General features: G+C 38.6%; 2 protein-coding genes across 2 annotated transcripts; both read left to right on the forward strand.

Moving 5' to 3' along the window:
• The first annotated feature begins 21,722 nt into the window (after positions 1-21,722).
• On the forward strand, positions 21,723-22,814 carry LOC107776773 (uncharacterized). Its single transcript, XM_016596695.2, has 2 exons — positions 21,723-22,239; positions 22,321-22,814. Exons 1-2 carry the CDS (start codon positions 21,723-21,725, stop codon positions 22,812-22,814), a joined length of 1,011 nt encoding a protein of 336 aa, XP_016452181.2.
• Positions 22,815-24,543: 1,729 nt separating this feature from the next.
• On the forward strand, positions 24,544-26,181 carry LOC142164812 (uncharacterized). Its single transcript, XM_075223524.1, has 4 exons — positions 24,544-24,846; positions 25,415-25,577; positions 25,655-25,870; positions 25,949-26,181. The coding sequence occupies exons 1-4, from the start codon at positions 24,544-24,546 to the stop codon at positions 26,179-26,181; spliced, it is 915 nt and encodes a 304-aa protein (XP_075079625.1).
• The last annotated feature ends 266 nt before the right edge of the window (positions 26,182-26,447 follow it).

Below are 26,447 nucleotides of genomic sequence, written 5' to 3' on the forward strand. Positions count from 1 at the left end.
GATAAAATGCGAAGAATCGATGGTCACTCGAGCACTAATTGATAATGGGTCAAGTGCCAATATCTATCCTTTGGCCACTCTGAACAAACTAAAGGTTGCTGATGATAGGATCCACAAGAACAGCGTCTGCGTCCGAGGTTTTGATGGGGGCGGTACTGACAGAGTGGGCGATATCATACTGGAATTAACCATTGGTCCAGTCGAGTTCACCATGGAATTTCAAGTGATAGATGTGGCGGTGTCGTACAATCTTTTGTTGGGATGACCCTGGATCCACGCAGCTAAAGCAGTGCCTTCTACACTGCATCAAATGATCAAATTTGAATGGGATAGACAAGAGATTGTGATACACGGGGATGACAGCGCACATGCCGTCAGTGATGCTATTGTGCCCTTCATAGAAAACGACGATGACAAGGGCCCTTGGGTTTATCAGGTTTTCGAAATAGTCTCAGTAGACAAAATTCCTGAGGGTGGGGGCCTTCCACTTCCCAGAATCACAGCTGCAACCTTCATGATAGCCTCAGAGATGTTGAACAACGGATTTGTACCAGGGAAAGGTCTGGGGATTGATCTGCAGGGAATGATCCAGCTAGTTTCCTTGCCTAAGAACTTGGATACTTTTGGTTTGGGATTCAAACCTACCGCAACAGATGTAAAACGGGCCCGCAAATTGAAGAAAAGAGTCTGGGTGCAGAAAGTTGCCAGTCCCGGAAGTTCTTGGACCTTTGATCGGGCCAGATGGAGATTTGAATGAGGGCTTTGAAAGAATGTTCGCAGATCTCAACATGATAGAAGCTGGAGAGGGTTCCAGTAAGGCAGACATATAGTTTGTGGGTCCTAAGGCCAAGGTCAACAATTGGATAGTTACTCCTCTTCCTACTCGGAGGGAGTCCTGGTAGTTGGCTCTGATTTTCCTTCTTATTTTCTGGATTATTCTAGGGTTGTAATCCAGATTCCTTTTTATTGTGTTCAATAAAGTGTGAAACCTTGTTATCCTATAATTCAATAAAAAGAAAAGTTTCTTCTTTATTTCTTATTTTATATGTTATTTTTAATTTTGTTTCCTTCGTTTCATTTTCTGAACAGTTCTTTTCATACTGCTTCTAACGACATGGCATGCACAACGGATCTTCAACCTAGTCTAAAAGATCAATCTGATTCCGAACTAACTATACAAGAGGTCTATTATGATAATGAATCGGAATACGATAAGGATGAAGCCTTCGAGGAGATAAACAGGGAGTTAAGCCAGTTTGAAGAAAAATCCAAGCCCAACTTAAATGACACAGAAGCCATCAATTTAGGGGATGTCGGCGATGTTAGAGAAACTAAAATAAGCATCCACATTGCACCAAATATCAGGGAGGAATTGATCAAAACACTTATTGAGTTCAAAGATGTTTTTGCATGGTCATATGATGACATGCCGGGGTTAAGCACAGATTTAGTGGTTCATAAATTGCCCACTGACCCGGCATGCCCTCCCGTCAAGCAGAAATTGAGGAAGTTCAAAACGGATATGAGTGTGAAGATTAAAGAGGAAGTAACCAAGCAGCTGCAAGCAAAGGTTATTCGTGTCACTCAATATCCTGATTGGTTGGCTAATGTGGTGTCGGTGCCAAAGAAAGATGGGAAGATCAGGGTGTGTGTCGATTACCACAATCTGAACAGGGCAAGCCCAAAGGACAACTTTCCTTTACCCAACATTCATATCTTGATCGACAATTGCGCCGGACATGAGATTGGATCTTTTGTAGATTGCTATGCTTGGTATCATCAGATTCTGATGGATGAAGAAGATGCGGAAAAGACGGCATTCATCACGCCATAGGGGACTTATTGCTACCGGGTAATGCCATTTGGTTTGAAGAATGCTGGGGCAACGTATATGAGAGCAATGACCACTGTGTTTCATGACATGATCCACAAAGAGATTGAGGTGTACGTGGACGATGTGATCATAAAGTCCAAGCATCAGGAAGACCACGTAGCAGACCTAAAGAAGTTTTTTCAAAGACTTCGAAGGTATGATATTAAGCTTAACCCAGCCAAATGTGCATTTGGAATTCCATCTGGAAAGCTGTTGGGATTCATCGTCAGTCGGTAAGGTATTGAACTGGACCCGTCAAAGATCAAATTTATCCAATATTTTCCACCGTCGAAGAACAAGACAGAAGTAATGAGTCTGTTGGGAAGGTTGAATTACATCAACAGATTTATTGCACAACTCACAGCAACCTGTGAACCCATCTTTCGGCTATTGAAGAAGGATGTCGTGGTAGAATGGACGGCGGAATGCCAGGAGGCATTTGACCAGATCAAAGGATATTTATCAAATCCACCTGTATTGGTTCCACCTGAGCCAGGGAGACCGTTAATTCTTTATCTAACGATCCTAGAGAATTCGTTTGGCTGCGTGTTGGGGAAACACGACATTACAGGAAGGAAGGAGCAAGCCATCTATTATCTCAGCAAGAAGTTTACAGTATATGAGGTTAAGTACACTCAACTCGAGAAGACATGTTGCGCCCTAACTTGGGTGGCCCAGAAATTGAAGCATTATTTGTCCTCATATACTACTTATCTCATTTCCCGCTTGGATCCGCTAAAGTATATTTTTCAGAAGCCTATGCCCACAGGAAGGTTAGCGAAATGGCAAATATTACTAATGGAGTTTGACATCGTCTATGTGACGAGGACAGCCATGAAGGCCCAAGCGTTAGCAGATCACTTGGCTGAGAATCCTATTGATGAAGAATACGAGCCGTTGAGGACGTATTTTCCTGACGAGGAAGTAATGCATATAGATGAGTTGGAATTACCTGAGGAACCAGGTTGGAAGCTTTTCTTTGATGGAGCCGCAAATGCGAAGGGCATTGGAATAGGAGCAGTACTTATTTCTGAAACAGGACATCATTATCCTGTTACAGCTCAGCTGCGTTTCTATTGTACCAACAACATGGCTGAGTATGAGGCATGCATTTTAGGTCTGCGATTAGCTGCTGACATGGATGTCCAGGACTTTTTGGTCTTGGGAGACTCGGACCTCCTGGTGCATTAGATTCAGGGTGAATGGGAAACACGGGATTTAAAGCTCATACCATATCGACAATGTTTGCACAATTTGAGCAAGCGATTTCGATCAGTGGAATTCAGACACATCTCAAGAGTTCACAATGAGGTTTCCGATGCATTAGCCACTCTAGCATTGATGTTGCACCACCCAGACAAAATTCATGTTGACCCGTTGCACATCCAGGTTCGTGATCAGCATGTCTATTGCAACATGATATAAGAAGAAGTGGATGGCGAGCCATGGTTTTATGACGTCAAGGAGTACCTCAGGATGGGGATATACCCGGAGCAGGCCATCGGAGATCAAAAAAGAGCTATTTGGCGATTGTCAAGGGGATTCTTCCTCAGTGGAGGAGTGTTGTATAAAAGAACCCCAGATTTGGGATTGCTGAGATGTATAGATGCCAGTCAAGCCACGACATTTATGATAGAGGTACATGTTGGAGTTTGTGGGCCACATATGAGCGGATATGTATTGGCGAAGAAGATTCTTTGAGCAGGGTATTATTGGCTCACTATGGAGCGTGATTGTATCAATTTCGTGCGGAAATGCCATCAATGTCAGATACACGGAGATTTGATTCATTCTCCACCGACAGAATTGCATACAATATCAGCGCCATGGCCATTTGTTGCATGGGGCATGGATGTCATTGGACCTATTGAGCCGACAGCTACCAACGATCGTAGGTTCATTCTGGGGGCCATCGACTATTTTACTAAGTGGGTTGAAGCTAAAACTTTCAAGTCGGTAACCAAGAAAGCAGTGGTGGATTTTGTTCACTCCCATATCATCTATAGATTTGGGGTCCCAAAAGTGATCATCACGGATAATGGTGCTAATCTTAACAGCAATTTGATGAAAGAAGTATGTCAACAGTTTAAGATTACCCACCGTAACTCCACACCATATCGTCCCAAGGCGAATGGAGCAGTTAAAGCAGCCAACAAGAACATCAAGAAGATACTGAGGAAGATGGTAGAAGGATCCAGACAATGGCATGAAAAATTACCATTTGCATTGTTGGGTTATCGCACCACTGTCCGGACTTCAGTAGGTGCAACCCCTTATTTGTTGGTATATGGAACTGAAGCAGTAATACCGGCAGAAGTTGAAATTCCATCCCTTCAGATTGTCGATGAGGCTGAGATTGATGATGACGAGTGGGTCAAAACCCGTTTGGAGCAGTTGAACTTGATTGATGAAAAGAGATTGGCGGTTGTGTGTCATGGCCAGCTATATCAAAAAAGAATGGCGAGAGCCTACAACAAGAAGGTGCGCCCTAGAAAATTTGAGGTAGGACAACAGGTATTAAAACGAATCCTGCCACATCAGGCCGAAGCAAAAGGCAAGTTCGCCCCGAATTGGCAAGGACCGTTCATTATAACCAGAGTATTGTCCCATGGCACTTTATGTTTAACAGATATCGATGGGAAATGCGTCGACATGGCTATCAATTCTGACGCAGTTAAGAGATATTATGTATGATTTCTTTTGATTGTAATTATTGTTTGTGGTTGGCATTTATCGGAGAATAAAATGACGAAGGCAATTCTTTCTTCTATCCAAACACTTTAACCTTTGCTTCCCCTTTTGAGCCTTATTTTTTTTTTCATATCCCTCTTTTGGAATCATAAATTAAAATAAAAAAAAGGGAGAAAAAAAATAATAATGATAATAAAGACAAAAGAAAAGTCACAAGAAAAACAAAGGAATTGGGAACTACGTTTGACCTGATTCCTCAAAGAAGGATACGTAGGCGCCTCACGGCTTGGTCATAGTTAAAAATAAAAAAATAAAAATCCCCCAAGCAAGAAAACTGGGGCAGAAGTTATGTTTTAAAGTTTCAAAAGAGGTTTGATTCCAAGAGTTGTAATGTTTCACCCAACAAAATTATTTTTGAATTTTTGATAGCTTTTTCTTTTAGCCAGACACGAAAACCCATATTGATGTCCAAAAAAGACCTTCCGATCAGTATCCGAAAAGTGCCAAGTCATTTCAAACGGAAGTCGGGAACAACCCTCTGATCCCCAGCAAAAAAGAGGACCATAAACTAGAAATGAATTGATAGCCGAAAGAATCCCCAGCAGAGAGAGTCATATCGGCAGCACTCCAATCCACAACTGAAAAAATAAAATAAAACGAGAGAGTCTTATCGGTGAAAACCTTCACAGGCACCATAAGGCGACGGAAGTTGAGAGAAATAAAATGAGAGTCTTATCAGTGAAAACTTTCACAGGCACCATAAGGCGACGGGAGTTGAGAGAGACGAGAGAATCTTATTAGTGAAAACCCCTCGAAGGGCACTATGAGGCGACAAGACAAGATTGGCGGAAAGGATCTGCGGTTGGCAAAGAGTTGAGTGTTTTATTTATCCCCGGCAGGATGAGGCTATCCGAAAGATTGATTGATACAAATAGATTGGGTTGATTAATCCGGAATGCACGACATGATTGTTGGGATCGGTTATATCTTTCAGATAAGTTATTTTCTTTCTTTTTCCCCATCATTTGTTTAGAAAGACTTCTTCTTTTTCTATTTTTGAAATCATCACTTTTTCATTTCTTGGTTTAAAGACTTTACCTCCCCAGCAGTTTGTTTTTGAAAAGGATTTTCAGAGCTTACTACCAGTTGCCAAAATGGTGCAAAACAAAATGCGAATAGGACAGGCCAAAGATAAGGCGACAAAGCAAAAGAAGTTGGTCGCAAGGCCAAATAATGAATGGGTCTAGAGCCCAAGAGGACCAAATTTCCAGGGGGAGTTAGAGAAAAATAGAAAGAACAATAGTTGAAAAGTTATGGATCAAATTCCAAGAGGATCACCAGCAGATTTGCGAGATACAGGAACAACTCTGACAGATTCTTGACCAAGTTCCACAATGGTCGAACAACACAGAGCGGGGAAGGAAGAGAAAAGAAAAACCATCCCCAGCAGGAGTATCATCCTCAGCAAAAAATATCCTCCCCAGCAAGTTTTATAGCAAAGCAGGGAAAAACCATCCCCAGCAGAAATGGCACGACCACTCGCCCCGTTTTAAACTAACAAATTTTTCTTTGATTTTAAGTAGGGAAAGGAAATATTATTGACAGCAGGAAGACAGGGTCACAAAGAAGATTATCAAACTGGGGCAGAAAATTTTCTCTCATTACGAAAATTTTCTTGAAATCAGATAGCCATTTGGGAAAGAGAGAAGGTAACACAAGTTATGAAGAAAATAAAATCCCCAGCAGTATACAAGAAGGGAGATACAAGTTCTAAAATGAGAGCAATCTTGGAAGAAGCAAGATAACACAAAAGTTGTAAAAGCAATGACCTTTGAATCAATATCATCCCCACCATTGTTAAAAGGAGGAAGATAATTCCCCAGTAGTGTTATTCCCGGCAGGTTTCAGGGAAGTGGAAGCACTAAGCTTTAAAGGAAATAGTCTTTGAAGAAGGAAAATGACATATTTGTGAAATACAATATCGATGTTATTCCCAGCAGTTTTCAGAGGAACAAAACACCAGTTTGGAAGGAAGTAGTTGAAGAAGTCAGGAGCCCGCCTAGAGAATGGAGGTGTTACATTTAAGTTATTGTTGAAGTCAGGAGCCCGCCTGATGAATGGAGGCCGAATTATTTTTAAGTTATTGTTGAAGTCAGGAGCCCGCCTGGAGAATGGAGGCTGAATCATTTTAAGAAGTTGGAGAAGTCAGGAGCCCGCCTGTAGAACGGAGGTTGTTATATTTTAAAGTTGAAGAAGTTAGGAGCCCGCCTGAAGAATGGAGGCCGAATTATTTTTAAATAATTGTTGAAGTCAGGAGCCCGCCTGGAGAATGGAGGCTGAATTACATTTTAAGAAGTTGCTGAAGTCAGGAGCCCGCCTGGAAAATGGAGGTGTTACATTTAAGTTGTTGTTGAGGTCAGGAGCCCGCCTGGAGAATGGAGGCCGAATTATTTTTGAGAATGGAGGCTGAATTACATTTTAAGAAGTTGCTGAAGTCAGGAGCCCGCCTGGAGAATGGAGGTGTTACATTTAAGTTGTTGTTGAGGTCAGGAGCCCTCCTAGAGAATGGAGGTTGAATTATTTTGAGGAAGTTGTTGAAGTCAGGAGCCCGCCTGGAGAATGGAGGCTGAATTATTTTGAGAAAGTTGTTGAAGTCAGGAGTCCGCTTGAAGAATGGAGGCTGAATTATTTTTGAGAAAGTTGTTGAGGTCAGGAGACCGCCTGGAGAATGGAGGCTGAATCATTTTGAGGAAGTTGTTGAAGTCAGGGGCCCGCCTGGAGAATGGAGGTTGAATTATTTTTAAGAAGCTGTTGGAGTCAGGAGCCCGCCTGTAGAACGGAGGTTGCTTATTTTAAAATGGAGAAGTCAGGAGCCCGCCTGTAGAACAGAGGTTGTTATATTTTCAAGTTGTTGAAGTCAGGATCTCGCCTGGAGAATGGAGGTTGTGTCATCTTTCAAAAGTTAAGATTGGAGTCAGGAGCCCGCCTGCAGAACAGAGGAATACATTTCAAGATCAAACAGAAGTCAGTAATGAGGAGGGGTACAACAAAAATCCCTAGCATAACAAGCTTTAATGTAGGAAGCAGTGTCTCCAGCAGACATAACGGAATAATAAAACTTGTGTTCAGAAAAGCAAAAGGTCAGTGTCATCCCCCGCAGTTTTCGAAAGAAAAGCACCAGAGGAAACACAAGCCGACAAGAAAGCAAGGCAACCATAGCAAGTGGAAGATAGATAATATTTTGTAACTCCTAGCTTAGTCTAGCATCTTGTTTTCTTTTGGCACGGTGTAATAAGGAGATCGGTAAGTAATAGCAACAGCATGCAGCAGCAGTAACAACCAAATTAAAGTTCCATGGTAGTCCCAGCTACCAAAACTTCCCGAACTATATTAACCTGATTTCCTTTTAGCCAGGGATATGTAGGAAACCTTCGAAGCAAAGGTTCGGTTAAACCTTTTCAAAAAATGCTTCACACGGAGTATTCCAACGGGAAAAAATCGCTCGTATCCGCTCACTTTATCTTTGCACGAAAATTCTTTGTGTTTTCGGACAAATAGGGGCAGCTGTGAGCACGTGATTTTTGCTTCACGAAAACTACTCCAAAAGAAATCAAAAAATAAAACAAAATTTTCTTGGTGTACAATTTTTAGGATTTACATGGCATTTTTTTGGATAATTATTTGTGTTTTTGTCCGTAAATGTTTTACTTTGTTATAGTTAATTGACATATATATATATATATATATATATATATATATATATATATATATATATATATATATATATATATATATATATATATATAAACATATTGCATACATATTTAGGATTTAATTATGCATTTAGGAATGAATTAAACAATTAATTGACTCTAAAAGGAAAATCATAAAAATATGCGTTTTATTCTATCTTGTTGTCATTGTGTGATTTTTTTTAAAAAGGTCCTAATTTGTGTGTTAATTGTTATAAGTGTTAATTAATATTTGTGTAGTTTTATTTTTGATTATTACAATTTAATTATGAATTGTGTTTAAATTGATTAAAAGAAGAAATGAAAAGAGTTTAAAAATATAGGGCCAATCAGATCTGGGCCATAAATTTAGACCCAAAAACTCAGGCCCAAACATTCCAAAAGACCCGGTCAAATCCAGTCCACCGGCAATTAATCCAAACGACGCCGTATTGGCGTCTCAAATCTGAGCCTTTGATCAAACTGGATCGAACGATCCAGTTCAGCCCCTGCATAGTTGAAACGACACCGTTTCAAATGATCAATCTAAGCCATCCATTTTCTTTGATCCAACGGCCTCAAAGACTTTACCAAACTCGACCCCCGACCCGTCACTCCAATACCAGGACCGCCCCAGTACTACTCCAAATGACACCGTTTGAGTTAAGTGAATTGATCTGGACCTTCGATCTCTCTTGATCGAACGACCAAGATCAAACCACCCCTCCCCTATATAAACTCAATCTCCTAACCCAGCCCCCTAACCAAACACCCCCCTCGTCTTCCTGTTCATCATCGTCCTTAAGACGATGCCCCCCAAACCCTAGTCGCCCTAGCTCCCCCTCGCCTGAAACCCGGCGGCAACTACGCTGCCGGTCACCAAACCAACACCCTAAGACCACCTGACCACCCTCTATCCAAATCTGGTAACCGTTTAGCTCGAATCTTCCTGAGGCTTCTCGAATCTTCATTTGAAGATTCGAGCCAAACTCAGATCCAAACCAACTAGTCCCTAATTAACACCACATCACCCCCTAACCACCCTCGTTACAGATCTGTTGGTTGCTCACCTCGAATCACCCTACAGATTCTCTTCAATCGAAGATTCGAGCATAACCTAAACCTACCCCAACCCACCCCAAATTCATACAAGTTACTCCCTTGACCTCACTTGTAACCAAACCAAGCTTGGTTTGGTTCGAATCTGCCTAGAAATATTCAAACCCTAAATCCGAAAAAAACGAAACCCTAAAATTCCAAACCTTGGGGTCTGTCCGATTAAAAGAGGTATTCTCAGTTGAGAATACTTCGATTAAAGTTTGTTCGACCTCAAAAATGTCCAAATTCGAGTTCGATCCTGGGTCCGTATATTTCTGAGATTCTGAGGTATTTTTCTTTTCCTTCATTTTTGTATTCATGTTTTTCTATCTATGTATCTGTTTAGTTTAGTTTTATTAATTTTCCATCTTTTATCAATTAATTCTGCTCATCTTTAGTGGACTTTTTATTTTGTCTAATTCTGTCATTTGTTTATGTTTGTTGTAATTATTATGTGTTATAAATTGTGTAATCGATTGATAAGTTGCGTCGATTAATTAGTTTCCTGTTAGTTCCTGATTCTGTCAATAACACCGATTGCCTATTGCTTTGTTGCTGATTTGTTTAGTGTCAATTGTAATATGTAATCGACTAATTAAGCGTCGTTGGTTAGGCTGTTTGTATAGCCTGAATCATTTGGCATTTCTGGTATTTATAGTTTTCAATAGTTAGTTGTCCGATTAAATCAGACTTTGTTTGATTATGAGCATTGTTATGAATCACTGAAACCCTTAATATTTGATGTATTTTCTGCCTTAAAGTACTAGTTGAATTGGTTATAGCTGTTAATCAAATCAGTTTTGGGTTAATGGTTAGTTAAACAGATTCCAGAATTAAGATTTCAATATAATTGAATAGTTGTATTAGGAGGTAGTAATATTAAGGAATTTCAGGGGTGATTTAGGAATGAAATAGTTAGGATTATATTTTATTGTTAGTGATTTGTTAATAGGGTATTAATTAATACCCTAATGGGGAACCAACGGGAGTGGAGGGGCTGATTAAGTGGAAAATTCAGACTTAGTGGAGTTTGAGTGGAAAATTCTGATTTAGTGGAAAAGGGGGTCGGGTAGTAAGTTGAAAGAAAGGGCAGATTTGTATAAAAAGGGGTTGGGGACTGATTTTAAGGGCAGTGAGAATTGCAGGGAGAAAATTCTGGAACAAAGAGGAAAAAAATTCAGAAAAAAATCATAACTTTTACATTAAGAGTTAGAGTGCTGAGGCTGAACTTTTGCATTAAGAGTTTCAGGCTGCTTTTCTTGAGTGTTTGAAAATCAGAAACTATTGTTTCCTTGCATTTGTCTGTGTTTCATTTTGGTACTATTGGGTTTCAGTTTAGTATTTCTTGGGTTTACTGGTTGTTGTTGTACTGTTGTGTTGCTGTGTATGGTTGATGTTTTTCTGCACTGATCTTCCTATTCTTCTCTTTGCTTTCCAAATACCAGGTATACAAATTGATACACTGGTTCTTGTAAGTTGAAACTTGAAGCATGAATACAAAGAAATTAAGAGTTGAAGTTTTAAATTCATTATAGTTGTCTACTTATTTGTATCTGTATTAGAATACCTCTTTCATTAGAATCATGTAAGTGTTTATTTATGTATAACTGGATATGCCTTTTGTAGTAGTTTAGTGAGAAAATTGCCTATGTATGTTTAGTTAAAAGAATTGATGATATAGTAATTCCTGTTCTGTTACTTCAATATTATTTGTTAAATAGCATATATCAAAAGCATGTTAGGCTATTTAGATGATTCTTAAAACATTCAATAGTTATCTCATTGAACAAATGTCCTGTTTCTGAAACTGGTAGGAACATTGTTTAATTAGATACCATTGTTTTATTTCATGCATGTAAATGGTTTAGGATAAAAAATTAGGTTTCAAGTTCTTTCGTTCCAGTAGAATGCCACTTTAAATTTACAGAAATTTGTTAACAAAATGACACCATTTTTTAGTTTTGGCAAATTATGAATATGTGTAGAAACCATTAACTAGGTCCAATTTGAAGTAGGATGGCCCAGGTCCGGTTTTATCCTTTATATGTCGTACCTGGGACCATAACTGTCAAATAGACTGCTCTTACTACGTTCATTTTAGATTTAACGAATCATGTTCGAAACTCAACTATAATAACTCGTAAGTATGTAAATAAAGTAGGACCTTTTTCTTCATTTACTTTAGAGACAAATGAAATAGAAAACATAGTCATTATAGGACGACCTTTAAAATAAAAATGAAATGAGCCTCGCCAAATAAACTATAAATTGCGGGGCCCTCAATAAATATTGTACTAATTTTTAGACTTCGGGATGGGCCGTTTTAGTGAATTTCTCGGCCTTTCCCAAAATAATAACGCATTAGCCTCTTTAGGGCGCACCTTTAAATTTATCTTCTCAAACTCGGGTGCACATTTATGTGACCCAAATCCAAATCCCAATGAAGTCGAAATGTGTCAACAACCACGAGTGCATTTATGTGACGTGATTCGAGACATATTTTTACGACGTTGCAATTCTCTTTTAAAATAACAATAATAAAAGCGGCTAAAAGTTAAAATTTGCACATAGACTCATAATTGTTAAAATCAGATAATTTACGCCAAAGATGACAGTTGAGCGACCGTGCTAGAACCACGGAACTCGGGAATGCCTAACACCTTCTCCCGGGTTAACAGAATTCCTTACTCGGATTTCTGGTGCGCGGACTGTTATACAAAGTCATTCTTTTCCTTGATTCAGGATTCAACCGGTGACTTGGGACACCACAAATCTCCCAAGTGGCGACTCTGAATCTATAAATAAAATCCCGTTTTGATTGTCCTTTAATTGAAAAAACTCCCTTTATGCCCCTTTGCGGTGGCGCGGGCAAAAAAATAGGTGTGACAGGTGGCACAGGGAAATTTTAGAGTATCTATATTGGAATGATTGGGTATTATAGGTGTGTCATATATTCGGACGGCGAAATTGGGATAGGATATGGTGATTCATGTGCCGTATGGATGTGGAGACGGAAGTTTTCATATTCAGGCTATGTTGTGACTGTAGATCGTGTGTATCAGCACTGTTTAGTGACTACCGATATTTGGAGGCCCGAGTGGATCTTTCTTTGCTTGGTATGTGAGATTTTGGATGTGATGTTGGGGATTTAGACTGATCGTCTCAATGTTGGGTTATTCTGGACTATTGCTTTATGGGCTAGGTTGGAAATGCCAAAGGTTGAGTGGCGATGTGCGTCGAGTTATGTTCTAGTAGAGTGGTTTATATTTCATAGACCCAGCGGACGATTGGGAAGGATTTCTTTTCTTAATTAGGCCTTCGTGATGGATGTCAGTGCAGAGGTTTCTACCATTGATTCAGTTCCGGTGTTGAGGGACTTTCCAAAAGCATTTCTTGTGGTCGGGCATGTCGTCAGGCGAGGTTGTGGATTTTTGTATTTATGTGATGCCGAGCACCGTATCATATGGCTCCGGCAAGAGTTATTATAGTTGAAGGAGCAGCTTTAGGCTTCCTTGGTAAGGAGTTCGTTGGCAGGCCAATATGGATGCGTGTTCTAGTTCGAGTCGGCTTGGTTGGCCCCGAATTGTATTGTTGAGGGATAGGTTGATTCGACCGTTATTGAGCTTATTAGTGATCTGGGGAGATCTATGAGTTGCCTTCCTCTGTTGTGAGACATTATGATTTATTGGTTATGGGTACATATGGTGCGGTTCTAATGGGGTTCATAGTGGAAGTCGAGCAGGAAGAGTAATCGGGTGTTGCTCGGTGAATGGTGTATCGGTTACGTCCTATCGGGTTTGCGTGGTATATGTTACTTGTTTCACCATTGGTGTAATGATTTGCTTTGGTTCCAGACGTCAAATTGTGCATGGTTGTCAATTTCTAGCATAGTGACTTGAGGTGTCCCATATAGAGTAGTGTTTGGATAAGATCGCGCATTGTAGCAAAGCTATGTGGAAATAAGACCTTACGGGTTAGATTCGTGTGTCCTATTCTATGATGTGAGACGGGTTCTCAGCCTTGTGTTGTGGTAGTACTGGTGAGCTTGAGGTACAACTCTTTCATTTGAGTCATTTTCATGATTTGAGTATGTTCGGACCGTTGCTTATTGGTGCGCGTATTATGCTGAATGTGGCTTAGGCCTCTATTGGTGTGACATGTCACCAGGGTAGCGTGTTGGGTCAGAGGAGATCGTTGGGATCATTAAAGAAAATAAACGGATTCGATTTCAGCATGTTTGATGGGTAAACATCGAGGTTTGGTTCCAAAAAAAATTTGCTATGGTAATTGCCAGAGGAGAAATGGCTTCATGAATGGTTGATCTGAGAAAGGTTATGGTTTATTGCGTGTTTCATTTATCGTTGGCAGTATATGAAAGTGTTGGAATAAGACTTTAGCTGATAAGAGGTTTTCTATCAGTATTTGGTTGTTATGGGCAGCTGCTGTGAATAGAAGTTATTGCTGCTAGCGTTGGAGTTATATGGTATATCATGTGATTGCTCCCGAGGTTGCAGGCATGGGTTACTACAGCTAGTTCGGGTCTATTCAAAGTATAGGTGTGAGGTTTTGATCGTATTGATGGTTTCAAAAGTGAAAATGTGGTTCTATAATTTATGGGCTAGATTGGATTGTGTAATTTTAGTTAAATGGTGTTATCAGACCTATATGAGATAGGATGACGTGGGATCACCCCCGGCTATATGCGTGGTAAGGTTATTCAGTGATTGGTGGGCTTTTAGAATAGCTCTGGGTACGTTCGAGGACGAACGTGTGTTTAAGTGGGGGAAGATGTAACGACCCGACCGGTCGTTTTGAACTTTTGCACTTTGATCGCCAGTTACCGGGCATGACTTGCCCCGGGTAACGTATTATGACAGATGTAGATCGTTGGTTTTGGTTTTCAGGAAAAATCAGAATGAATTTGAAGGAACAGTCTCAGTTGAAAGCTTTGAATTTGAAAGGTTTGACTAAGAGTTGACTTATTTGTATATGAGCTCGGATCAGAAATTTTATGATTTGGATAGCTTTGTTGGGTGATTTATAACTTAGGAGCACGATCGGAATACATTTTGGAAGTCCGTGGAAGGATATGGCTGAATTGGCAAAGTTAATATTTTGGCGAATTCCCGTTGATAGGTGAGATTTTGATCCGATGGTCGAAATGGAATTCCGAGAGTTTCTGTAGCTTTGTTATGTTATTTGTGATATGTGTGCAAAATTTCAGGTCATTTGGACGTCGTTTGGTCGACTTTTTGATCGAATTCGAATTTCAGAAGTTTTGGAATTCTTAGGCTTGAATCCGAGTGTGATTTGATGTTTTGATGTTGTTTTGAGCGTTTCGAAGGTTGGAACAAGTTTGAATTATGTTATGGGGTGTGTTGTCATGTTTGGTCGGGGTCCCATGACGCTCGGATATATTTTGGAAGAGTTTTTTGAAGATTTTGCCGTTTTGAGCATAAGCATGTAATGATCCAAAGGTCCATTTTTAGTTCTAGAGATCGAAATTTGATTTCGAGACTTCCGGATCTTCTCTACTTGGTAGCTGCTTCTTCACCATTCAAGTAGTTGTGCTGTATCAATATGGCAACTCGGTTGCATCATGGAAAGTTCATTAAAAAATCTTCCAACATCTCAATATTCTCCTTTTTTCAACACCTCCAATCTCCGCACCATGTTCGTTCTGTGACTCTCCATATTTTCCAAATTTCAAACCGCTACGCCCCAGCAAGAAAACGGATGCGCTAACGCCCTTATTAGAATAGGCTTGAGCGCTAGCGCGCCCCTATCTCGTCAGCCGTTGCTTGTTCGGTCGAGCACTTCGTTCCTTACTTTCCAGTCTTTTTCTGAAGTTCCTTCTAGATTACTGTCAAATAGGTTCTTCTGCCGCTTCATTGGTTGATCGGCATACGAGGGTGTCAGCACTAAGAAAGCAAATCGGACAATAAAGATCAATACTAAGTTAGAAGAAAACTAAGCATCAGGCCCTAAGCAAAAAAAATGGGATAGTACCGCCAGTGTCATCACTGAATCGGGTTTGAAAGGAAGAGTGTGCCATGGTGAAATGCAAGACAGAATAGAAAGCAAGGAAGGTGAAACGGTGTTGGCAAAATCCAATACAGAATGTCCCGAGGGGGCATTGTTGAATGAATTGACTTCGGTTTGATTTCCTGAAACACAAGCGGATCGGAACAATAGAACTAATAATAGAATAAACAGAGAATAAAGAAAATATTTGAGAACTCGGGAAAGGAGAATAAGCCTCTCTAAGGGAAGAAGACCTAGCCCAGCTTTCTTTCCGAGCCATCAATAACTGCCGGCTTTCAACGGGTCCGGCTATCCTTTCACCGGTCGGTCAGTTATGGAAGACTCTGCTGGGTAGAAGCCCGAATATCATTAAGAATATCTTAACATTTTTTATTTTCTATCATTTAGTGGATAACTCCTTGCTCCATTCCGTTATCGGATTTCCATCGATGACTTAAGCCTCTTTCTTAAGGGCCTTTAAAGACCGGCCATTATCGGACTCTTCTTATGATTTTTTTTCACCGGGCTTGGACCATGTCTCCCGAACAATCTCAGTACATATGGCGCAAGACGATTCCACATATCGAGGTCGGGGGCCTAGATCGTTTGTACAGACAGACTTTTTGGGTGCTAAGATCCAAAGTCGAGAGGGAAACAGCCCAGATCGAGCGCTAAGGTCCCTAAGCAATCACTTAGTGGAAAAGGAAGTGATCGAGCGATGACAACCAGGAGGTGGGCTTGGAAGCAGCCATCCTTTGAAGAAAGCGTAATAGCTCACTGGTCTAGCTCCATGGCACCGAAAATGTATCAGGACCAAAGCAAAGGGAGGAAAGAGCTATAAGGAAGACTGATTCACTCGCTTTTGAGAACTAAGATTTACAGCTTATTCTCCGTTCGGCGAATCTTCTTCCGGGAAATTCTACTCTTCTTTCATAGATTGGGAACGGTCAGGGATCCAGAATGACTTCATTGACTGATCACTAGTGGAAATGCCATAAAGCGCGACCCAAGATCCATGATACGAAAACCAAAATCAGAATAACGAAGAAAAAGACATTGTGATGTAAATCTGTTATTCCTTGCATTATAGGTGTTGTTGCGTCTTGAGATCCTAATTGCCATGGTTTCGCTGCATCACAAGGAGCAATTGTGAGGAATAGCCAATCTAGAACAATCATTTGGTTTGGTTCATTCATTTTTGATAATGAATTATAGGACTGATCTGGAAAGTTTGGTCTAATTTCATCAAGTCGCGATTGGGTTTTTGACACGAAACATGAGTTAATTGTTTAACGAGTGAAATGGGTATTGAATTGAGAAAATGAGCTCCGAATTGAGTTTCGATTGAAGGTCTATGTTCGTATTATTATTTGACTCATAGGACCAAGAATCATCGAATTCCGAGTTCGTATGATGGAGTTAGAGCCTTTTTAGTGAAAACAAAAGTTGCTGCAATTTTCTAGGCAATTTCTGCAATTTTCTCACGTGTGAACAGTAATCGCACCTGCGTGAACAGTATCCGTGTACAGTACCATGTACAGTAAACATGAACAGTATCCATGCACAGTACATATGAACAGTACCCCATATACAGTACTCATGAACAGTACCGTGAACAATACCCATGAACAGTAAAATGCGTGAACAGTAACCACGGAAATTCTCGACAGAATGTTGAGTTCTGTTTTCCATTTTTACCAAATTGGAGCCCGGGGAGAGGCGATTTTCGGGAGATTTTAAGAGAAAACAATGGGGTAAGTGCTCTTAACTTAATTTTGGTTAGATTACCCGAATCTATTACTAGTTTTGCCATTTAATTGGTGATTTTAGTTGGAAAAATCTTGAAAACCCTCTTGGTTTAATTTGAAGATTTGAGGGTCGAGTTGATGTCGGATTTTAGTAAAATTGGTATCGTTGGACTCGTGATTGGATGAGGTTTCATATTCCGTAATTTTTGTCTGGTTCCGAGATGTGGGCCCCACGGGCAAATTTTGAGTGCAATTTCGGATATTTTATGGAAAATGTAGAATTTCATATGGAATTAATTCCTATAATTTTTATTAACTAAATCGAATTATTGTGGCTATATTCGAGGCATTCGGAGGTCGATTTGAGAGACAAAAGCATCGCGAGCTAGAGGATTAGCCGGTTCGAGGTGAGTAATAATTGTAAATGATGTCCTGAGGGTTTGAAACCCCGGATTTGCACATCATGGTGCTATATTGAGGTGAGACACGCGTTGGATGATCAACGCGGGGTCTTTTACTACCATGGATTGTGACTTGATCCATCCCGATTGATGATTTTACCGTATATTTGATTAAAACTTATTTGTTATCATCATGATTTGGGCTGATTGCCATACTTGGGCTTCGTGCCAATTATTTGAATTCTTTGGGAATTTTTATCACTATTTCCTCACTGTTTTGACTTATATTTAAACTCAGTCCTGTTGATAATTATTGTTTTACAAACTCAGCCGCCTTTATGCAGATTTGAAAACTCAAATGATATTTCTAAATGGTATTTTGGGCTGAGACCTACTGTTTTACAAATGCCCGAGGGGCTTATGATGATTTCCGGACTGAGTGAAGCCGAGGTCCATGTGTGAGGATATGCTGAGTGATATGAGGCTGAGGGCCTGAGTTACTATTTATGCCACGCGGTGGCTTGAGTGATGTGAGGATATGCTGAGTGATGATGCCATGAGGTGGCTTGATATAGCGCTTGGGCCATAAGGGGCCCCTTCGGAGTCTGCACACCCACAGTGAGCGCGGGTACCCATTGTTCTGAGTGATTGATACTATGCCCGAAGGGCTGATATGAGTGATTGTGAGGTAGCCCGAGGGGGCTGATACTATTCTGAGAGTGAGCCCGAGGGGCTGTTACTGTTCTGATATTGAGCCCGAGGGGCTGGCACTTTTCTGATATTGAGCCCGAGGGCTGGTTCTGTTGATATTATGCCCGAGGGGCGGTTTGTTGTACATGTTTTGCCCAAGGGGCTGTTTACATTTCTGTCATTTTTGTTACTTACTTGTAAACTACTTGCTTTACTTGTTGGAAAAAAGGGGATTTTCACTTGATTTCTCACTACTTTACTGTTTAAAGTGATTTTACTGCTTCAGTATGGAATACATTGTGTTTTTGCGTGATTTCTTGCCTTCAGTCTTTATTTATTATTATTACTCACTGAGTCGGAGTACTCACATTACTCCCTGTATCTTGTGTGCAGATTCAGGTATGTTTTGGCTGATCGGAGGCAGAATCATCAGGGTTTAGCAAGATAGCTGCCGGCGTTCGCAACACTGCTTTTCTCTCTCCTCATTTCATTAGTCTGTATTTGTACACTCCAGGCTTTCAGTTGTATTTATACCCTAGTAGATGCTCGTGACTTGTGACACCCCGGTTAGGGCTGTGTCGGGTTGTGCTTCCGTTAATTATATCATTAAATCATATTTAAATTGTTTATTAATGTTTAACTATTTTTGAAAAGGCGATATGGGTTTGTTGGCTGGCCTTGTCTTCACGAGATGCGTCATCACAACCGGAGCGGGGTTTGGGTTGTGATAATATTGCATATATGAATAATATACTGGTCTTATTAAAGGAAACATATCATTGTATCAACAAGTAATGTCGCTCAGATGTCACTGCAGTGTATAATAGTTTTGTGTCTATGCTTCATATAATAATCTAATGCATCTGATTTTTTTCCTTCATGTCTATCCTAACCTGTAGACTAAAAGTGGTTGGCCAAAATTTGCATTTGTCTAGTTCTAATATCACATAAGGTCGCCAAATTTTAGTGGAGAATTGCGTCTTCATTTTTAATAGAGGTATCTAATGCTTTGTAAAGTGGTTTGGACCATATGCGATTCTAAATCTATTTCATTGGATGTGGAGCTTTCGTATAATGTTTGTACTTGCTCGAACTTGCTTCTTTCTAAGATACATAATTCTCGTATCCCATTGTTTGACTACTAAGTTAGACATCTATTGGTTTTTATGCTACTTGTCATGCTCCTTTGAATTTGTATACAATCCTTGTTCCCCTATTCCTTTTGGACCTTTCTACTTCTTTAAAAGTCTTTCAGAATATGGATATGCTAAGAATATATCTTTCCTTATACTCAAGAATCTGAACTAAATGTAGATGATGTAGAGACTTTTTCTTTTTTGAAATTTTTGAAGACAGGATTAAAAAAAGATGTATACTTAGAATTGTCTTGAATGCTACCTCACAAGTAACCTTAAGAAGATGTATACTTAAAATTCACTTCCCAAGAACAAAGATAAGTAATTTGCAATGTGTTAAATCTACTTACACTTTTTAGGAATGAACACACATCTCCATCACAATAGCATTACCCTAATCTGGTGAAAATCCTTATACACTTACACAGCATGCATCAGAAATATGTCTACTTAAATACAAGTTAAAACGTTGTGCATAAATTTGTTACAAGAAGGGTCTAGAGACTACAACTCATTTACTCAAAGTTATATTGCCTGTCCACTTGTTCATAAACATCCCAAGTGCAGCTCATTCCTTTGGGGAACTCAACCAAGTCGCCTGCGCCTATCTCAACGACCTCATCACACCCGTCAGGGTAAACCTTCACTTTTCCCTTCGGCAAGTAACATGTCCCTTTGGCAGAGTATGTCCATGGGAATTTTCTAGGAGGACAGCCCCACCTAAGAATGCCTATAATTAGGTACCGCATAGAGTTGGGAGTAAACAAATATGTAAAACAACAGTTAGATTAAGCACATATTTAAGATTCTGGATGAAATGATGTGCTACTAGGAGACAATTCCAGGATCGAAGGAGCAACAGAAGATAGACCACCTCTTTAAACATGGTGCATCAGAGTGAATCAGCTAGTGAAGGTTAAATAAGGATCCCCATTTTAACATGGTGCAATCTGTTTCTAAGCATTGTAAAGTACCATCTACCTCCAAAAGTTTACCCCTTTTTATCCTAGGTGCAGAAACATGTTCTACACTATAGATGCATCTACCTCTATCTTGAAAGTGTTGAGCAATAAACAAAAGCATACTTTACTAAACAACCAAAATAGTACTACCAAAATATTTGAATAACATAATCTCTCCTGTTTTAACTGTTTTCACTTTCCAATTATGAAAGCTAAGCATAACTAAACAAGAAAGTTCACTCACAAAATTTCTCCTTCACCCATCTCCCCCCTCCCCCCCCCCACCCTCACCCCCCACCCCCCCAAAAAAGAAGCAATCTCCCTCTATCTCTCATTCTGAGTTGCATGGTAAGAAGAAATTCATTCTTGCACGAATGTATATACCCACTACAAAACTAGCTGAAAAAACTACTATACTGATTAAAAGTTTTGGTTGTCCATTAAAATATGCAAGTGATATCTGTTTGTATACACATGAAAAAGAGTAGAATAAATTTTGTTTTCAACTTCAAAGCTATTCCCATGGAAAATAGACAATTGGGTAGTCAAAAAATATTATGCCACCACATTCAACCTCGTTTCAAACCAGATAATATTTGAACTCAGTTCCCAAAGCTAAGGAACCTGAGCAGAAAAAAAAATTCAACTTTCAAATCCATTTGAAAAATCACTTGTATTAAGATGCCAACCACAGAGCTAACTCAAGACAAAAGAAAATATATGTTAAACCCATACATACCGTACACTGTAAACCTGATCTTCCCTTCTTTCTAAATCACTCTCCTAATAGTCTATGAAAAGCCAATATTCAAGTAGACATAAGTCAAAATACCACTAAGATGAAAACTAATTTCAAGGATGAACTAGGTTCTACATTTAACCCATCCCCATTTTCCTAGATAAACCTATGTTACTAGTATTACGATCAGATCAAACATAACATTATTTAAATGGAAAGGACAATATTAATTTAAATACTAACTGCATTGGTCATTAATAAGTAAGTGAAATCCTAGCCGAGCGAGTAAACTGAAAGGTAAAAGACATTATTTGCCTATACAGGTACTCCAACTGGATGTTACTTCTGATAGAATAACTTGTTTACTTGGATTATAGGCCAGTGGGAATGTTGGGTATGAGAAATTTTTTAAATGGACTCTAAAAATATTCTTGAGAACTGGATTGACTAATATTCATAGGCAGAGGTGATTAATGTGTTTTTGTTTGCTTATGTTTGTTTCTTTCTGCATTTGCATTGCTATACTAATAAATTTTGGTTGTATATATGTGTGTGTGTATATATATATATATATATATGTGTGTGTGTATGTGTATATATATATATTAAACTGTTCTATGCACCGGATTATGACACCTGATAAGCAATGGATGGAACTTGTTCATGATCGATTAGATGATGCTTACATACTTGGGGTAGAGAAATTTTTGAATTATGCTTTTACAAGATTGGAAGAAACGCATGAAATACGTTGTCCATGCATCAAATGTTGTAATGCAATTTCAGGAACACGTGAGCTGGTTAGATCACATTTAATAGAACATGGGATAATCCCAAATTATACTTTTTGGTATCACCATGGGGAAAGGTTAGGTGAGGCGCAGTCAGATTCTGAATTTGTAGATGATAATGACATTGAATATGGTGATCGTGAGGATGAAATACATGACATTTTAAGAGATCTTTATCCCAAATTTGATGGAGACAATATGAACAATGATGGTGATGAGTTTCTCATGGAGGAACCAAATCCTGAAGCAAAAAGATTCTATAGGGTCTTAAAGGATTTTGAGCAACCCTTGTACCAAAGTTCAAAAAATTCTAAACTTTCTACTTTGGTTAAATTGCTTCATATTAAAACTGTTGGTAATTGAAGTAACGAGTCATTTACAATGTTGTTGAAGATGTTGAAGGAAGATTTATTGTCTGACGGATCTAATTTTCCAGATTCATATTATGAGGCAAAGAAGATTATTCGGGACCTTGGGCTTTCTTACAAAAAGATTGATACATGTAAGAATGATTATATGTTATATTGGAAGGATGATAAGTTTCTTGAATCTTGCAAAGTTTGTGGCGTATCTAGATGGAACGAGGATAAACATAGTGGAGAAACCAAATTTAAAAGTGGGAAAAAGATACCAAACAAGATTTTACGTTATTTTCCTCTAAAGCCAAGACTTCAAAGATTGTTTATGTCCTCAAAGAAATCTTATTTAATGACATGGCATCATGACAAAAGAGTTGATGATGGAATAATGAGGCACCCAGCTGATTCAATAGCATGGAAAAAATTTGATGAACTTCACCAATATTTTGCAGCTGAGCCTCGTAATGTTCGACTTGGACTTGCTAGTGATGGTTTTCAACCATTTAGAAATTCCAAAATTACATATAGTATTTGGCCTGTGGTACTTATTCCTATTTTATTTTGTCAATGATTATTCCTGGTCCTGAGAGTCCTGGAGATGCTATCGATGTTTATCTTCAACCTTTGATAGAGGAATTAAAAGAATTGTGGGAATCTGGAGTGGAAACCTTTGATGCATCAACTAGACAAAATTTTATGTTACATGCATTGTTATGGACCATTAATGACTTTCCAGCATATGTGCATTTATCTGGATGGAGTACAAAGGGTAAAATGGCTTGTCCATGTTGTAATAAAGAAACTGTTTCAATTAGGTTAGAAAATTGTAAAAAATAATGTTATATGGGTCATAGACGCTTTCTTCCTCTTAATCACAAATGGAGGAATGATAAAGAGTCATTTGATGGCACTAAAGAGCGAAAATTACCACCAAAAATGTTATCCAGTGATGATATACTTGATCAAGTGGCTGATTTAGATGGTTTACAATTAACAAAGGATCCAAAGAAAAAGGTTAAAATATCACATGAGAGTAGGGGTGATAATTGGAATAAGAAGAGTATTTTCTTTTATCTTCCTTATTGGAGAACTCTATTGTTGCGGCATAACTTAGATGTGATACATATTGAGAAGAACATATGTGATAATATTCTGGGGACAATCTTCAATGTTAAAGGGAAAACCAAAGACACCATAAACACTCGGTTGGATTTGCAAGCAATAAACATAAGAAAAGAATTGCATCCAGTAAAAAATGGGGATAAGTATGACTTACCAACAGCATGTTTTACACTATCTCCTAAAGAGAAGTATAAGTTTTTCAATTTTCTGAAGAACTTAAAGGTCCCGGATGGATTTTCATCAAATATTTCTCAGTGTGTCAACCTTAAAGATCGCAAAATTTCAGGTTTAAGAAGTCATGATTGCCATGTCCTTCTACAATATTTACTCCCACTTGCAATACGTGGTATGCTTAGCAAATCTGTACGGGAACCACTTATTGAGTTGTCATTATTTTTCAATGTGCTTGGAGGAAAACGTTTAAGAATGAATGAATTAGAGCAGATAGATGGCCAGATCCCTAAAACTGAGTGCAAGTTAGAAAAGGTGTTCCCTCCTATATTTTTTGATGTCATGGAGCACTTGCCTATTCATTTAGCTAATGAAGTTAAGATTGCTGGACCTATTCAATGTCGATGGATGTACCCAATGGAGCGATATATATACTTTTTGAAGCCTTTTATTCGTAATAGGGCATGCGCAGAAGGTTCTATTGCAGAGGGATATTTAGCAGCTCAATGTATGACCTTATGTTCAAGGTATTTGCACACAATGGAAACAAAGTTTAATCGTCTTGAATGGAATTATGATGGTGGTGTTACAGAATCTGATGGAGGTTTAGCAATTTTTTATCAATCTGGAAGAGCTTTAAGAGGTGGGAAAATAGACAAACTTGATTCAAATGATCTGGAGCAAGCACATTTTTATATTTTGAAAAACAACGATGAAGTTCAACCATTTCTTGAGTAAGTAACGACTTGTTATAACAATTTAATACCTTCTCTATTTTTTAATTTAAGCTGACATATTTTTACACTACAATTTTTTGTAGAGAGTTTTCACAAACTCCAGTTGATACCTCTCAAGAAAATTCTGATAGACAATTTATAAGTTAGTTAAAAGAAAAGGTGAGTACCAGCTAATAATAATATTTTTCAAACTATGTAATTATTATTTTCTAAACTATATATTTGATTTGATAGGTCGCAAGATTGCAAAAATACGATGACAGTAAGAAAATGGCAGATTTGTTGTCATTGTCACGTGGTCCCACGCCATATGTGATAAGTTTTCGTGGCTATATTATCAATGGATATAGGTTTCACGTGCTGGACTATGATAAAGGTTTGAGAACTCAAAATTGCGGGGTAGTTGTAGTTGGAGAGACCGATGAAGAGAATAAAAATATCAATTTCTATGGTGAACTAACAGAGATTCTAGAATTACAATTTGTTCCGGGAAGAAGGGTGGTTTTATTTCGATGTACATGGTTTGATGTGTATGACCAAGAAAAAAGAGTTAAAATAGATGAATATGACTTTGTAAGTGTTAACCGCCAACAATTTCTGAAAACAAATGAGCCTTTTGTATTAGCCAATCAAGCATCGCAAGTTTTTTATGCTGAGGATCTTTCTAATAAAGGCTGGCATGTTGTACAAAAAGTACAACTTCATGATTCTTTTGACATTCTGCAAAAGAATATTGATGATTTAGAGGAGTTAGATAATTCTTCACAACTAAAAAGGAAAAGAACTCAAGAAGGTTTGGAGTTCTATCACACCTGCTTTTAATTTGTTAACTCCTTTATTATAATAAAAGTTCCATACTAAAACCCATTTGATTTACAGGTTAAGTTGCAGGAAAGGAAAAAGGTTTCTAAAACTCCACCAGTGGATTTCTTCTTAGTTGATTGTATGTTCATATATAATGGATTGACTCACTAAACATTTGTTATCTTTAAGTTTTCATGTGTTATGTTTCTGTCAATTTTATTCATTACTGTTGTCTATTGCCATCTAACTTTTTAGTTTGTTTCATACAACTTCACATGTTCATATATGATGAAATTGACATGAATATCTATTAATCAACTATTTTTATTTCTATCAGGCTGACATGAATCCATCAAAATCTCAGAAGTTTGAAATGGTATCAACTTCGAAGACTTTTAAGCATGCATACGTTCCACCTGGTGCCTTAGCAAGGGGACGAGGGAAAAGCTTCAGAGCTTTTGGTTCTGTAAGAGTAAACGCTGAACAAAGAAGCGAAATAAGTATATTATTGTCTTAAGTTGTAATTTTTTGTTATTGTCATTGTATTGGATTTTTTTGACTTAATTGTGACTTACAGGTCCATATGAATCTGAAAAGGCCAAACAAGTAAGAGCAAACGCTGAACAGAGAACTTTGATGGGCAAAAATAAAAACTATAATGCAGTAGCTTCTAATCAGAATAAGCTAGCTCAGAAGGATAGTCTTGGGCCTCTTGGTTTTGATCCAATGTTGGAATATGATGCTTCCTTTTCTGATGAAGAAGCGATGCAAGGCACTCAGAGAAGCAAAATAAGTATATTATTTTCCTAAGTTGTAATCTTTGTTGTTGTTGTTATTGTATTGATTTTTTTTACTTAATTGTGATTTACAGGTCCATATGAATATGAAAAGGCCAAAAAAGTAAGAGTAAGCGTTGAACAGAGAACTTCGATTAGCAAAAATAAAAACTATAATGTAGTAGCTTCTAATCAGAATAAGCTAGCTCAGAAGGATAGTCTTGGGCCTCCTGGTTTTGATCCAATATTGGAATGTGATGCTTCCCTCCCTGATGAAGAAGCGATGCAAGGCACTCAGAGAAGCAAAATAAGTATATTATTTTCTTAAGTTGTAATCTTTGTTGTTGTTATTGTACTGATTATTTTTTACTTAATTGTGATTTACAGGACCATATGAATATGAAAAGGCCAAAAAGTAAGAGTAAGCGTTGAACAGAGAACTTCGATTAGCAAAAATAAAAACTATAATGCAGTAGCTTCTAATCAGAATAAGCAAGCTCAGAAGGATAGTCTTTGGCCTCCTGGTTTTGATCCAATATTGGAATGTGATTCTTCCTTCCCTGATGAAGAAGCGACGTGGCACAAAAAGAAGCG

Source organism: Nicotiana tabacum, chromosome 1, assembly GCF_000715075.1.
Source record: "Nicotiana tabacum cultivar K326 chromosome 1, ASM71507v2, whole genome shotgun sequence".
NCBI classification, from domain to species: Eukaryota; Viridiplantae; Streptophyta; class Magnoliopsida; order Solanales; family Solanaceae; genus Nicotiana; species Nicotiana tabacum.